The sequence below is a fragment of the Protobothrops mucrosquamatus genome, unplaced genomic scaffold, assembly GCF_001527695.2.
Source record: "Protobothrops mucrosquamatus isolate PMUCROS unplaced genomic scaffold, P.Mucros_1.0 scaffold3637, whole genome shotgun sequence".
NCBI lineage: Eukaryota > Metazoa > Chordata > Lepidosauria > Squamata > Viperidae > Protobothrops > Protobothrops mucrosquamatus.
The window spans coordinates 133,272-149,862 of record NW_015389598.1 but is presented as its reverse complement, the minus strand read 5'-3'; the positions used below and the strand labels follow the sequence as shown (position 1 = coordinate 149,862).

General features: G+C 40.1%; 1 protein-coding gene across 1 annotated transcript in view; it reads left to right on the top strand.

The window, feature by feature from the left end:
- Positions 1-207: 207 nt before the first annotated feature.
- LOC107297987 (zinc finger protein RFP) overlaps positions 208-16,591 on the top strand; it is a gene marked incomplete in the record, with an annotated part of 60,679 nt that continues 44,295 nt past the window's right edge. The window contains 2 exon segments of the mRNA XM_029286430.1: positions 208-640; positions 3,450-3,545. Of these exon segments, the coding sequence (XP_029142263.1) occupies positions 227-640; positions 3,450-3,545 (510 nt within the window).

The following is a 16,591-nucleotide window of genomic DNA, read 5'->3' as shown; positions in this document are numbered from 1 at the left end:
GATCAATAATTGATCGGGGGCTCAGTCCCAAGAATATTTGATTCTCTCCAATTTGTTCTTTTTAAAACACTCTTTTTCCTTTAAGAAGCCAGCGAAGCTGACCGCAATCGCAACCATAATTCATCTCGGTTTCCCTTCTGGGCAGAGCCCAAAGGCGGTCACCTGATTTGCAGGAAAAGGCGAGAAACTAACTTTCTCTTTCCTTCTCTCGGCGGAGGAGGCAGCGATGGCGGCCGCAGCGTCCATGGAGGATTTGCTGGAAGAAGCCACCTGCTCCATCTGCCTGGAATATTTCCAGGACCCCGTGCTCATCCCGGAGTGCGGCCACAACTTCTGCCGGGGCTGCCTGACCCGCAGTTGGGGGACGTCGGAATCGGAGGCTTCCTGTCCCCAGTGCAGACAGACCTTCAAGCCCCGCAACGTCCTGCCCAACAGGCAGCTGGCGCGGCTGGTGGAAATAGCCAGGCGATGCGGAAGCCCTTGGGGCGAGGACGGAGGGAGCCTCTGCCCGAAGCACCGGGAGCCCCTCATGCTCTTTTGTAAGGACCACGAGACCCTCATCTGCGTGGACTGCATCCAATTCGAAGAGCACAGGCGACACTGGGTAGTCCGTGCTGAGGAGGCTCTCCAGGAGTACCAGGTAGGAATCTGCCAGGGGAATCCCTGCGGAGGGCCATCCAGATCCTGGGCCTTCCAGGCAATCCTTGAACTACTTTACTTGTTTCCTCTGTTGTCCGCAAACCGGGTTTAGCCTGGCGCAGATGCCAATCAGAACCAGACAGGAGTTCGAGGAACTTTTATTGAAGTATTTCAGCAAAAGGCTCTTCTAAGAAGCTAAAGGAGGCAAGACCCCCGAACCATATACAAATACAAATTTGATACAGTTAAGATGAAGGAAGTTGAGAGATTACGGCTTTTATTGATTTTTTAATACAATTCAGTAGTGCTTATTCAACAAACGTGTTGTCTGGGTTTACCGTTCACTAATACAAATTAAATTCCTAATCGCTAGTTCCTTTCTCCGGCCATTGATAAAATAAATCCCAAGTTTGAAAATATTCTTTTTCTTCTTTTTCTTTCAATCTCAAAGTAAGTCTGTCCATTTCTGCACAGTCTAGTATTTTTTAAATTATTTCTTATTCAGATGGTATTTTTTCAGTTTTCCAATATGGTGCAAATGTAAGTCTTGCTGCTGTTATCACATGCAAAATCAGATATATACTTCATTTTTCAAGCTTTTCTGGCATTATACCTAATTTAAAAAGTTCAGGTTTAAAATCTACATGTTTTTCCACCATCTTTTCTGACCAAGTATGTATTTTTGTCCAATATTTCTTTGCTTTAATACAGGGGTGTCACGTTGCGAGTTTGACATGTCTGCTTTAACACATGTCCACCATATATGATAATAACTACCTGGTTTTTTATTACATTTCCAACATTTATCTGACATATTTTTAAACATTTTTGCTAATCTTGCTGGTGGCAAGTGCCATCTATAAAACATTTTATATAACTTTTTTTTTTTTATAAGAGATTGACATTGTCCGTTTGTAATTTCTTTTCCACAGGCTTTGTCATTTCTCTAAATCTATATTATATCCAAAACTTTTTACCCACATTATCTTTGTTTCTTTTACTTGTTCATCTTCTATTTTCAAATTTAATAGAAAATTATACATTTTCTTAATTAGTTTTTCATCAGAGGTTAATAGTATCTGAGCAAAATCTGCTCTTTATGGAATCCATATAATTTAACATCTTTATCGTATCTCACTTGTATCTGTAAATATGACCACTAATGATAAATCAGTACCCTGATTTTCCATCTCTTGTCTAGATTTTAAGTTCCCTTCAGAGTTTAGAATATCTTTATATGTCCATATTTTCTCAAAGCTAACTAGATTTGGGTGTACAAATGCTTCCATTGTTGATAGCCATCCTGGGATTTTCAAATATATTTTGGTTTTTATTTTCCCATGTTAGTAATAATGCATTTCTAATATAGCGGTTTTGAAAATGTTTATGAATTTTATTTTTCCCATACCATAAAAAAGCATGCCAACCAAGGTGTAAGTCATGTCCCTCTAAGTACAACAGTCATTTATGTCTGAGGGTTATCCATTCTTTTACCCATGTTAACACCGATGCTTGATAATATAAAACCCAGTCTGGCAAACCAAAACCTCCATTTCCCCTTAGTGTCTTGTAACATTTTCAATTTAATTCTAGCTTTCTTTCCTTGCCAGATAAATTTTAAAATTAAGGAGTTCAGCTCTTCAAAAAAAAATTCTCTATAGATTTATAGGTATACGTATTCATTTTCATCATAGCAATTCTCCCTAACATCTACAATTGCAGATTTTTCAATTTTTCCAAATCAAGTTTTATTTGGTTTAGTGATATTATATAGATTAAGGAAGTTAATCACTCATTGGTTCCTTGACATGTGTTTCTTTTGATTTCTTGTCCTGCCCTACTTCATACATTGCATATTTATGCTAATAAGCTTTCTTATCAAAAGGGTTGTGTGTTTTATTATTATAATAAGCTAGAGGTTACCCAAGTTTATGTCTACGTGCCTTAGCTAGCATCCTTCTCACAGAGTCCTGCTAACTTGGTTGTAACATTTCTCTTGCTGGGCAGTCCTGCCCACCATTTGTTACTGGTCTTATTACACCCATCTGCAACTTTCTGCCTTGGCAATTTCTTTAACAAACTTCCCTAATTCCAGCGTGAGATCTTCACCCCCTGTGTGCCTCCAATTTTTTGAAGACAGATTTACCATAGTCCTTGACTCACAACCATTCATTTAGTGACAGCATTGAAAAAAGTGACTTATGACAATTTTTCACATTTATGACCATTGTAGCGTCCCTGTGGTCAGTGATCAAAATTCGGATGCTTGGCAACTGGCATGGATTTAACATCTGCAGTGGTTCACTTAATAACTGTGGCAAGAAAGGTTGTAAAATGGGACAAAATTTCACTTAATTGTCTTGCTTATCGACGGAAATTGCCTGTAGGGAGAAATAGACACCCTTTGCCAGCTCACTTTCCACATTTGCTATAGAGCAAGATCATCATAGAGTCCTCCAAAGTCTTGAGTGCAGACCCTGAAAAACACTCCTGGTGGGTCAGGCCAAAGCCATCTCAGCCCAAGCTTTTGTTTCTCAGTGATGCTTCTCAGGTGACTGCAAGCAGGAGACTCAGGCAGCTCACTTTCCTGCCATTACAGGTAGTCCTCAATTTAGAGCCATTCGTGTAGTGACTGTTCAAAGTCACGATGGCAATGGAAAATATGACCATCCCTGTGGTTACATGATCCAAATGTGGACACTTGGCAACTGGCATGTATTTATAATGGCTGTATATATCTTCTAACTGGGTTTTCCCTCAAATGTAATTCTTTACGTTAAAGAAACTCAAATCTTGTATTTTCTCTTCAGATCAAGGTTGGGGATTGCCTGAAGGCTCAGAAGGAGGAGAAAGAAAAAATAGCTACATACAAAACAGACACAGAGCAAAGAGTTCAGGAGATGCTTGTAAGTATTGATCCAACAGTGAGGAGCTTCTGAGCTAATGGGAAGAAGAACACCACCCGCCATCTTTAATAATAGGCAGCCTGTTTGTAAGTACAAGTTCTGACTTAAATGAAATTCCAGTTAAAGACAGTGTTAGGGCACAGAACTTACCTGTATCTGTATCTTTGACTGGGATGTCACCATTGGCTGAATGGGTCACAGTTGGGTTAAGGGCACCTATCACATGGGCCATGTTTTATAAAGTGAGTTTGGTTTGTATATAAATTAAGGGAGACCATATTTCATCTTATTGAAACAAATGTGAAATCAAACATTTTTCTGTCTACTTTTTTGAAATTCCTGATTGCCAAGAAAATTTTCATGAGAGATCGTTTAACTTGAGCCTTTTTTTGTTTTTAGAAACCTTTCCCCCTGTGCTTGTTGATGTCAAAATGTTTTTTTTTCCTCCCTAGGAAATTCTCCCATCTCATTTCAGGACTCTTCAGGGAATCTGTTTAAATATTATAATAATAAAAATAAATATAATTAAGTAAAAATAAAACAAAAATATGCCTTTTGCTCTTTCTGTCTTCTTATTCTAGGACCTCATCGAAAAAGAGAAAAAAAATGTAGTGGCTGAATTCAGAGAACTACAACTCTGGTTAGAAGGACAGGAGAAGCTTCTGTTGGCTAGAATGGAAGAGACGGAGAAGGAGATTATGGCAATAAAGGAGAAGGGTTTGGCCGGATTGTGCTCTCTTGACGATCTGATCCAGGAGATAGAGGAGAAGCATCAGCAGCCAGCCAGCAAACTCTTACAGGTCAGGCAGGAAGTTGAGATCATAGAATCACAGGGCTGGAAGGGACCTTGGAGGTCTTCTAGTCCAATCCTCTGCCCAAGGCAGGAGTCCTTATACCATCCTGAAGAAATGGTTGTCCAATCTATTATTGGAAGCCTCCAGTGATGGAGCAGCCACAACTTGGGGAGGCAGGCCGTTCCACTGATTAATTGTTCTCATTTTCAGGAAATTCTTCCTTATTTCTAGGTTGGATTTCCTTCTGATGAGTTTCCACCCCTTGCTTCTTGTCCTGCCCTCAGGTGCTATAGAGAGTAAATCGATGCCCTTTCNCCTTATCATCTTTATTGCTCCTCTCTGCATTCTTTCTGGGGCCTCAGCATCTTTTTTGTATCCTGGTGTACCAATGATGAAGTGGAGTAGACTGCTTTAGCCTCACCACAGAATCCTGTTTTGGACTCTTTCCTTTTTCCTAAATGTTATTGAAATTATAATAGCGAAAAGTACAAATGAAAATAAAGAAAATAGGGAAATGGAGAAGGATAAGAATGGGAAAGAAGTGTAGGATAAAGGGGAAAGACAAAAAAAGCATCGTCTTCCAACTTTTTTCAATGCCATAAAATACAAAATAAAATTACAATCTCAACTTTTTACTTTTACATATCAGTATTAGCCTGTCTATAAAAACAGTGTAGTAAGCAAAATCAAGTGTTTGGTATTAATTTTTTTTTGTCTCAAACACAAAGTCTAGAAGCAGTTTCCAAGTAGAAACTAATATATATATTTTTCTCTAATTAAAGCAATTTTGTCATTTTTTTTCTAGCTCCATCATTTTTCCCATCCATTCTACTGTTGTGGAGATTGATATATAGATAAGATAAGATAACCTTTATTGTCATTATTTTTACTGTGGGCACACTGGTATACATAAAAAATGAAATTCTGTTGCCTGTTCTCAAAAGTATATACATACATAACACATATTATATAAACATGCTATATACATACATATGTATATACCTACCACCCTTACACATAAATATTAATCACTGTCCATCTTGAATACATAGCGGAAAGAGGAAGCTTGAAAGTTCACACGGTTGATATCGTATGGAAAAAAATTGTGACTGAATCTGGATGTTCTGCTTCGGATACCACGGAGCCTCCTCCCAGAAGGTAACAGGGAAAACAGGTCATGAAGAGGATGTGTTGTGTCCCAGATAATCTTGCGGGCCCTGCTCAAGCAACGCTTTTATCCCGTCATGTCCTGGATAGAAGGGAGGGAACTGCCAATAATCTTTTCTGCCATCCTCACCACTCTCTGCACCGCCTTCCTGGCTGGAGCAGTGATGCTTCCAAAGCAGACAGTAATGCAATATAACAGGATGCTCTCGATATCTTTCCATTTCTGTGCTTGTAGGATTCTGGCTGCACTCATGATCCTGAATGCATGATTACATGACCCCAGGACAATGCATCCATCATAAATATGAGTCAGTTGCCAAGCGGCTGAATTTTGATCACACAATCATGGGGATGCTGCAACGCTGGTAACTGGAAAATGGCCATATGTCACTTTTTTCAGTGCGGTGGTAACTGGGAAAAGGGTCACTAAATGAACTGTTGAAATACACAATTCAGAAAAAGCAGTCCATGCGAAAAGCAAGAATTGAAAGTGCTGGTCACTATCCCTTTATTCTTCACCATTTTAAGAATACCTTCTTAAGGTTCCTATCGCCTAGTAGGGGATGTGGTGGGTGTTCTTTGTGGGGGTCTCCTCCCCTTAATCTCCAGGGCAAGGGAAACCCCAACACTTGTGTGGAATTCAATTAATCAGTGGAACAACCTGCCTCCAGAAGTGGTGAATGCTCCAACACTGGAAGTTTTTAAAAAGAGACTGGACAGCCATTTGTCCGAAATGGTATAGGGTTTCCTGCCTGAGCAGGGGGTTGGACTCGATGACCTCCAAGGTCCCTTCCAACTTTATTATTATTATTATTATTATTATTATTATTATTATTATTATTATTATTATTATTATTATTATTATTATTATTATTATTATTTTATTATTATTATTATTATTATTATTATTATTATTATTATTATTATTATTATTATTATTATTATTATTCAACTGGGGTATAATTTTTGTAACAAGGAAGTAAAAATAAACTTTAAAAAAGGTGAGCGGCTGGGGAGAAAACCAATTTTTTTAAAAAGAAAAAAAATACTTTTTAATTGTATGTCAGTTTGTATCTGGTTTCACACATTTATGAATTTTAAGAATGTAACTGCATAGAAATGGCTCCTTTCATTTTTCCGTCTCTCTTTTTTAGGACATTGGAAGCATCTTGAAGAAGTAAGTGACTCCACCCTCCTCTTTACAGTCTCAGAGATCAGCAGCTCCTCCAGCAGTTTTCCTGTTTTGGAAAGTTGTTTGTATTTAGCAGTAATTTAATTTAAAGAAAATGTATTGTATTTCAAGGCTTCATAAATATTTCCCCAGACAACCTCAACACAATATAACTAGCAATATTTGATATGGTGAATTATTATGGTTGGTCCCACAGTCAGCTAGATGTTTAGATTGAATTTGGTATTTTTATCCACCTGTGGAATCCTTCCCTAGGATAGACAGAGGTTTGATGGTGCTAAAGGTATCATTGTAGGATGTAAGCTGTTCAAAGTAAAGCTGCCTTTTGCAATTGTCAGTGGTTTTGTCAGTGCCAATGCTGTTCCAGTGGTGCTCCAGATGTTTTGGGACTACACCCAAGGTGTGTATTACTATTGGTGCTACTTTTGCTTTCTTTTGCCACAGTTGTTCTACTTCTATTTGCAGATCTTTGTATTTTGTGATTTTCTCCAGTTCTTTCTCTTTTATTCCTTTGTCTCCAGGTAATACTATGTCTACTTTTTTAATCTTTCTCATCAATAATTGTCAAGTGTGGGGTGTTATGCAGCAGCCTTTGAATTCTAAAGCCCCAAAGCACTTTAGCTTTTTCATTTTCTATCACTTTGTCTATTTCATGATCCCGTCAGTTTACTATAATTATAATTATTATAAGAACCCCTTTTTCTACTAGATTATCTGTTCTCAGGATTTATCACTCAGTTTCATCATCATCATCATCATCATCATCATCATAGAGTTGGAAGGAACATTGGAGGTTATCTAGTCCAACCCCTTGCTCAGGCAGGAAACCCTATACCATTTCAGACAAATGGCTGTCCAGTCTCTTAAAAACTTCCAGGGTTGGAGCATTCACAGCTTCTGTAGGCAGGTTGTTCCACTGATTAATTGTTCTAACTTTCAGGAAATTTCTTCTTAGTTCTAGGTTGCTTCTCACTTTGGTTAGTTTTTATCCATTGCTTCTTGTCCTGCCTTCAGGCGCTTTGGAAAATAGGTTGACTCCCTCTTCTTTGTGACAACCCCTGAGATATTGGAACACTGCTATCATGTCCCCCCTCATCCTTCTCTTCATTAAACTAGACATACCCAATTCCGTTCCTTATATGTTTTAGCCTCTAGTCCCCTAATCACCTTTGTTGCTCTTCTCTGTACCCTTTCTAGAGTCTCAACATCTTTTTTACATCATGGTGACCAAAACTGGATGCAATATTCCAAGTGTGGCCTTACTAAGGCATTGTAAAGTGCTATTAATACTTCACGTGATCTTGATTCTATTCCTCTGTTAATGCAGCCTAGCACTGTGTTTGCTTTTTTGGCAGCTGCAGCACACTGCTGGCTCATATTTAAGTGACTGTCCACTAGGACTCTGAGATCCCTCTCACAGTTACTACTATTGAGCCAGGTACCACCTATACTATACCTGTGCATTTGGTTTTTCTTGCCTAAATGTAGAACCTTAATTTTTTCACCATTGAATTTCATTTTGTTTGATAGCGCCAGTGTTCAAGTCTGTCCAGATCCTCCTGTATCTTAAGCCTATCTTCTGGAGTGTTGGCTATTCCTGCCAGCTTGGTGTCATCTGCAAATTTGATAAGTTCCCCATATATCCCCTCATCCAAATCGATGTTGAAGAGCACTGGGCCCAGAACAGAGCCCTGGGGCACCCCACTACACACTTCCCTCCATGTAGATGCAGTTCCATTGAGGACCACACGCTGAATGTGGCCGGTCAGCCAGCTACGAATCCATCTGGTAGTGATGCTGTCTAACCCACATTTTTCTGTCTTATCAAGTAGTAGGTTGTGATCTATTTTATCAAATGCCTTACTGAAGTCCAAGTAAATTATATCCACAGCGTTCCTCTGGTCCACTGATTTTATCACCTGGTCAAAGAATGCAATAAGATTTGTCTGGCATGATCTCCTTTTGACAAATCCATGTTGGTTTTTGGTAATGACTTTATGTGCCTCTAGGTATTGGCTGATTCATTGTTTATCTTTTCCAGAATCTTCCCAGGTATTGAGGTCAGGCTGATAGGTCTGTAGTTTCCTGGATCCATTTTTTTTCCTTTTTTGAAGATGGGAACTACATCAGCTCTTTTCCAATCCTCTGGTAGTTCCCCAGTGCTCCAGTATCTTTGAAAGATATAGTTCAGTGGTTCTGAGATCACATCTGCCAGTTCCTTGAGAACTTTGGGGTGTAATCCATCTGGTCCTGGTGATTTGAACTTGTCTAGGTTGAACAGGTGCTCACTTACCATTTTCATTTTCTTATCTATCTTAACTTCTGTTTCTAGTCTGTTTTTTACGGTATCCTGTATTTTGAACCCTAGTTGTTGATTCCAATATTAACGTCCCTTCTGAATTTTCTCTGGTCAAGGCACATTTACTTTCAATACCTCTTCAAAGAGCTGCTTCTAGTCAGCTTGTTGCTCTTCTCTTTTCAGCCCCTCCTACAATACTTTTTAATATGTGGTACACAAAACTCAACCCTTCAGCCCAGAACAAAGCGTAAGTAGCACAAACCCTGATTTGGAAACTTTGCCTCTGTTCCTGCATCTTTTTGTAGCAGATTACACTTCTGATTCATATTCATCTTCAGTTTGTATTCAGCTTCCCTTGCAACTAGTACAGGTAATCTTCAACTTAAGACAATATTGGGGACTGGAACCCCTTTCGCTAAGCATTGCTGTCACTAAGTGAGCGATCATGTGGCAGCAATCAACTTTACATCCTTTACAGCCAGACTGGTATTTTCAAATACATTTGTTCTTTAATTTTTTCCATACTAGCAGTAATGCATTCCTAATATAATGTCTTTGAAAGTAGCTATGTATATCACTATTCCCATACCATCTTGTAATATTTTTACGTTTATTCTCGCTTTTTTGCCTTGCCGTATAAATTTCAATATCATTTTATTTAATTCTTCAAAGTATTTTTTCCCTAGTCTTATTGGAATTGTCTGAAACAGGTACAATAATCTTGGCAAAATATTCATCTTAATTGTAGCTATTCTACACAGCAAGGACAGTTGTAGGTTTTTCCAATTTTCCAAATCTACTTTAATTTGCGCTTTCAATTTATCACAGTTATCTTCTTTGATAGTTACACATCTTGCTGTTAATTGAACTCCTAGATATTTAACTTTCTTTGCAATCTGCAAACCCATCATCTTGGCAAATTCTCTTTTCTGTTTATCTGTAAAGTTTTTAACTAATATTTTAGTTTTTTCTTTGTTTACTTTCAATCCTGCCACTGCACTGTATTTTTCTATTTTCTCAATTAGTTTAGGTCCTGTTTCTTGTGGTTCTTCTAAAATAAACACCAAATCATCAGCAAATGCCTGTAGTTTGTACTCCTTCTTTATTTCCATGCCTTTTATTCCACTGTCTTGCCTAATATTTCTGTTTAACACCTCTAAAGTTAAAATAAATAACAGTGGAGATAGGGGACATCCTTGCCTTGTACCCTCAGTTATATTAAAGTTCTCTGTCAAGTCCCCATTTATAATCACCTTTGCTGTTTGTTTATGATATATTGCCTTAATCGTGTTAATAAGTTTATCTCCAAAGTCCATATACTTTAATTGTAAAAGCATAAATTGCCAGTTCACATTGTCAAATGCCTTCTGTGCGCCAAGGAAAATCAGTGCCATTTGCTTTCCAGGGTGCATCTCATAATATTCCAATGTATTCAAGATCATCCGCATATTATTTTTAATTTGCATCTTAGGTAGAAATCCATTCTGATCTACGTGTATAAAGTCATTTAAAAACCTTTTCAATCGCTCTGCTATTATTGAAGCGTAGATTTTGTAATCTACATTTAACAACGATATTGGCCTGTAGTTTTTTTATTTGTGGTGAATTAGAGTCTTCTTTAGGTATCAATGTAATATTCGCTTCCGTCCTTGTTTTAGGTATCTTTGCTTCTGACATTGCTTCATTATAAACTTTGAGCATAGCTGGGCCTATTGTGTCTTGTAAATGTTTATAAAATTCTACCGGTAGACCATCTGGCCCAGGAGATTTGTTATTTTTTTTGTCTCCTTAATTGCTTCAGTTAGCTCCATCATTGTTATTCTTTCATTCAGCGTGGTCTTCACTTCTTCAGAAACTTTTGGCAATTTAGCTTTTTCCAGATATTATTTTATTTTAATTTCTGATATTTTCTCTTGGCTATATAATTTTTCATAGAATTCCTTTATTATTTTTTTCTTGGCTTCGTTTTGGTATTGAATAGTACCAGTCTCATCTCTCAATCTTTGTATCAACTTCTTTTCTTTCTCTTTTTTAAGTCTGAATGCCAGCCATCTTCCTGGCTTATTTGCATTTTCAAAAAAATTCTGTTTTGCTGCTTTGATTTTTTTGGGTGTGCCAATTCCTCTTTCTCGAATATATTTAATTTATGTTTTACTAATTCCATTTGATTTTTAAGATTTGGTTTTTGCGGGTCTCTTTGTAGTTCTAGTTCTAATCTTTTATATTCTTCTTCCAACCCCAGCTTCCTGTTCTTATTCCACATGTTATTAAAACAATAGCTAAGCAGAGAAATGATTGAAGCCTGGGAAACAGGGCCCTTGTCAGTCAATCACCAGCTTACCAGGTACTTAGGAGCTGAGGACAGGGCAACACAAAGAAAGAACAATCACTGACTTAATGGCTGGCCATCAACACCCCACTTAACAACTAAAAGTCACACACAACCAGGCATCACATGTATGCAATGTGCAGGACAGCCCAGTGTACATACTGTGGAGAGAGGGCAGTTCCAGCACGAATCCAAAAGCTTGGAAGAATAAACCTCTGGTCCCGGTGACCAACTCAGACTGGATCCTCAAGCACCATCTGATGTTTTAGAAAGCTTCTTCCATTGGGAGGATAATAAACATTGTTCTTTTGCCTTGCCAGATACCAAGCGAAGGAAATATATGAGAATCCGGTGGATTTACTTGTAGACCCGATGTGGACAATCTGGGATTACAGTGATCTCGCGGTGCTTCTGAAAAATGTCATGAAAAAATTTAGAGGTAAAAAACAGCCGCTGAGGTTTTACACTGGATGATATTTTGACCGCAGAGCATCCAAAAGAGATTCTGGGTCAGTGTCAGGGGGATCAAAGAGGGATCGATGTCAGGATCAGTGGAAGAGACACCTTCATTTCTCTGGGGAAAGGCCTTGTGTCTTGGCACCAGGAGGGGGAACAGGAGCTTCCTGGTTTCTCCCGTTAAAAGATGAGCTAGCTAAAAACAGGAACCATTAGCCAATCATAATTGACCATTTACAGGCAGTCCTCGACTTACAACAGTTCATTTACTGACTGTTGGAATTTAGAACGGCACTGACTTAGAACCATTTTTCACATTTATGACATCCCCACAGTCACGTGATTCACATTCGGATGCAAGTGATTCAAATTTATGACAATTGAAGTATCCACAGGGATCCCCACAGTCACGTGATTTACATTCAGATGCTTGCAACTGATTCATATTTATGACAATCGTGAGATCAACTTTTTTCACATTCTGACAAGCAAAGTCAATGGGGAAACCAGATTCACTTCACAACTGTGTTACTAATTTAACAACTGCAGTGATTCACAACAAATGTGGCAAGAAAAGTCGTAAAATGGGGCAACATTGACTTAACAAATTTCTCACTTAGCAATATAAATTCTGGGCTCAATTGTGGTCATAAGTCAAGGGCTACCTGTATTCTTTATTTCCCAAATCCATATTCATTGATCACTGGGGAAGTTGAATACGCTTCCACTAAATATAATGGAATATATAAGGTAGTCCTTGACTTATCAGCATAATTTCAGTTGTTAAGTGAGTCGTGCTCTACTTTATGACCCTTTTTGTCACCGTTGTTAAGAAAATCACTGCAGGCAAGTGAATCGTGTGGTTGTTAAGCAAATCTGGCTTCCCACATTGACTTTGCATGTCAGAAGCTTCCCAGGAAAGTTGCAGATGACAATCCCAGATCCATGGGATGCCGCAACCGTGATAAATACATGCTGGATGTCAAGTGTTGGGATTTTGATCATGTGACTGGGGATGCTGGAACGGTCGTAAGTATGAGAACTGGTCATAAGTCACTTTTTAGTGCCTATGAAACATTGAGTAATCATTAAATTAATGGTTATGTTGAGGACTACCTGTATATGGAAAATATAGCAGAATATATTTATATCTGACAAAATAGATATAGCCACCAATGACATTCTGGCTTGTAGCTTTCCTTATTCCTTATTTCCTGATTTGAGGCCAAGGAAAGCAAACAAGAATGAAAGCGAATATACGATAAATATGATAGCAGTGTTCCAGTATTTGAGGGGCTGCCACTAAAAAGGGGGGGTCACATTATTCACCAAAGCACCAGAGGCAGGACAAGAAATAACGGTTGGAAACTGATCAAAGAGAGAAGCAACCTGGAATTAAGGAGAAACTTCCTGACAGTGAGGACAATTAACCGGTGGAATAGCTTGCCCCCAGAAATTGTGGGCGCTCCATCACTGGAGATTTTAAAAAATAAGCTAGACAGTCATTTGTCTGAGATGATATAGGTCAGTGATGGCGACGAGTGCCCCAAACCCAATTATTATCGCAAAGTGCCAGGGCCGCATCAGGATTGTGATTCCCTCCGCGGGGGGCATAGGGGCATGGCCCACTGGGTGGGCATGGCTGCGGTTGTCACGGTAAACTGGGTGGGCATTGCCACCTCGATGTTGCTCATGGGAGGGAAGCCTGTGGGGGCTGGGCAGCGTTGGGGGAGATCCAGGGGGTCTCTGGCAGGTAGGGGGGTGGGCAGGAGGCCCAGCATAGATGGGGGGAGGCATGCAATTCTAGCTGGGACTGGGGGGCTATGGCGCCGATGGGGATCCAGTTTTCCCTGCTCGGGGTGGCCTTTGCCTTGCTGGGCGTGGGTGGGCTCTACCACCTCTACTCGAGCTTGCTAGCTGTCTGCTTCACCTCCTTTGTGCCTGGGGGGGCTGATGCTCCGGGCAGCGGCGGTGGCCTAATGGACCTGCACAAACTCCTGGTAGTGGTGGCATGCGTGCCCACAGAGAGGGCCCTGAGTGCCGCCTCTGGCATGCGTGCCGTAGGTTCGCCACCACTGATATAGGTTGTCTTGCTTGAGGAGGGGGCTAGACTAGAAGACCTCTAAGGTCCCTTCCAATTCAATTCTATACCTATTCTATTCTATGTCGGTCACCAGGATGAGAGTTTCTGTCTTCCGGGCTTTCGGTCTCTCCCTGGAACCCACCTTCGTGTCTGTCTGTCTAAAAAGCCACACATACAGACATCTAAAAAGCCACACACAGAGACACTATAAATACCATACACAAAACAGCACACACACTCTGCTAGAGAGAAATTCCCTGAAGATAGGCTCCAGCAAGGGCCTGGAAGACAAAACCTCTCGTCCCGTTGACCGACCCAGATGGGATCCTGCAAAGCAAACCAGGGTATCTCTGGGGAGGGCCTTCTGTTGCTCCAGTTCCAATGTTGAGATGCTGAATCCCTCCCTTTTCTTCCCCAGATACTCTGGAAAGTGGACTTCAACTCCAGGAAGGTAAATAGGAGTTATTAAGAATCTCATATATCGCTTGCTATTTTAAGCTCTGATGCTGGTAGCTTTAAGAGAAATACTGTGCAATAGACTGACAAAAAAAGCATAAGATTAGATACCTTGAAGACTACGATGATCCAGTAAACTTAAATGATTTATTATTTATGACCTGTTACTTGCTATTTATATGTACAGTGTGAGCTTATCCACTGAAGACATTCCTTGTGTGTCTGATCACACTTGGCCAATAAAGAATTCTATTCTATTCTATTCCATTCCATTCCATTCTATTCCATTCCATTCCATTCCATTCCATTCCATTCCATTCTATTCCATTCCATTCCATTCTGTAGCATTCCTTTCCATATAAAGAGCGACAAAGAAAAGAAGTATAGGATTAGATACCTTAAAGACTATGAAAATCCACTAAATATAATCTAGAAAATTGATGTCAGTCTTAGTGTAGAATGAAATATTTGCATAAATGGGAAAATATGGGCTGGTACTGAAAGGAATATAGAACTCCTGCCAGGCTAATAACATCCTCTTCATTTTACTGCCTGACTATAAATTGGTGAGAGACCAGGTCTTTGGGAGCAGAGAAATTAAGTCCTTNCCTTTGGGACAACCATGACCTGGATGACTGAGAATCTCCAGAGACATCGAGCACCAGGGATGTCTCCACCTTGTGAGCCATCAAATTGATGAAAGCAGAGGTTTCCTGTGCAGAAGCCTCCCCTTTTGTACATCCCTGTGACATCCTGATGCTCGTAGAAAAAAAGGCAGAGCTTCCTCACATTCCATCATGTGCCCCAAGGTCCCTGTGGGGGGATCCCTCTGACTCTGCCAGTTCAGAATTGAAACATGACGGCCTCTTGCTCTGCCTGATCGTCTGGATTAAAGCTCCAGGTAGAGTCCCTGTTCAACCTTGGCCCTCCCGGGAACTCACTGAAGGCAAAGCCAACCACTCTTCACCCCCCCATCCCAATCTTCCCACCTGCAAGATGGAAATTAAAGAGATTGATATGCAGGGATGTTACAAGGGGGTGAAGCACCATGAAGGCTTGGAAAGACAAGGCAACGGGCCGTTTATAAAATCAGTGAATCTTCCAGTCCTGGAAGCTGAACTCCTTTCAGAGTGGAGGCCGTAGGGTTGATATATTGGGGGTCAAGACACAAACCAGGCCTGCAGCCTAAGCTCTTGTTCTTCCTTCCTTCCTTCTTTTCCCACTTGCAGTGAATGTAATTCTGGATCGAAGCACAGCCCATCCTGGCCACCTTTACATCCGCGAAGATGGAAAAAGCGTCAGAGGAATTAAGCCAGCTAAACAAATATATCCTTCCCCAAACAGCAAGAGATTTGAATATTTTCCATATGTCCTTGGCTGTCAGAGGTTCTCAACAGGGAGACATTTCTGGGAAGTTATTGTAAGGAATACAAACGGATGGCACGTAGGGGTTACCAACATGCCAGTGAGCGTAACGGATCTTGATGAGCAGGCCAGACACTGGCAGGTTTATAAATGGGAAAAGAAATACTTCATCTTCTCTCCGTCAGTATGCTCTGAACTGGTCCTGACTGAGGAGCCCACGAGGATCCGCATCTCTCTCAACTGCGAAGGAGGACAAGTCAGCTTTTTTGATGCCAGGACCGCAGCTCTGCTTCATGCCTTCTCAGTCGCTTCCTTGGTTGGAGAGACCCTTCTGCCCTCTTTCTGTTTATACGAAGACAACTCCCTGTCACTCCCCTAAAAGAGGGGACATCCATAGGCAAACCCTATTTGCTAAGCTGTAGTCCCTGAAAGCCTTTAAAACAGAGGTTCCTTAGCTTTTTGGCTCCTCCACCTTCCTTGGATGCCACACTGAGTTTCTTGCGGTTGTGTAGCCTTGGAAATGGAAAGAATGGGTCAGTCAATCTAAAAAATGAGGTGTCCTGTGGGAGCTTTATAGGCTTTAGTGTTATGTGTTCGAGTGTATCAATATTAAGGATACCTTATCTTACACGGCTAAACCCATAAATCATAGGTTTTAGATGTCCGTCACAGCTCTCCTTCCCATTTATGTATCCTGCTTGTTTCTTTAATGTTTAGTTGCAACCAGTGAGTGTGTAGGTTCCCATAATTCAACATATTCTGTTTTCTTTCCCTTTTTTCTTTCTTTTTTTCTGTTTCTTTTTAAATGTACACAATAATCATAATCCCAACAAACTAGCAGGGCTTCAGCAAATATTAGACTCAATGTAAGATTGACAGCATCCTAGGCTTTTTTTTTTTTTTTT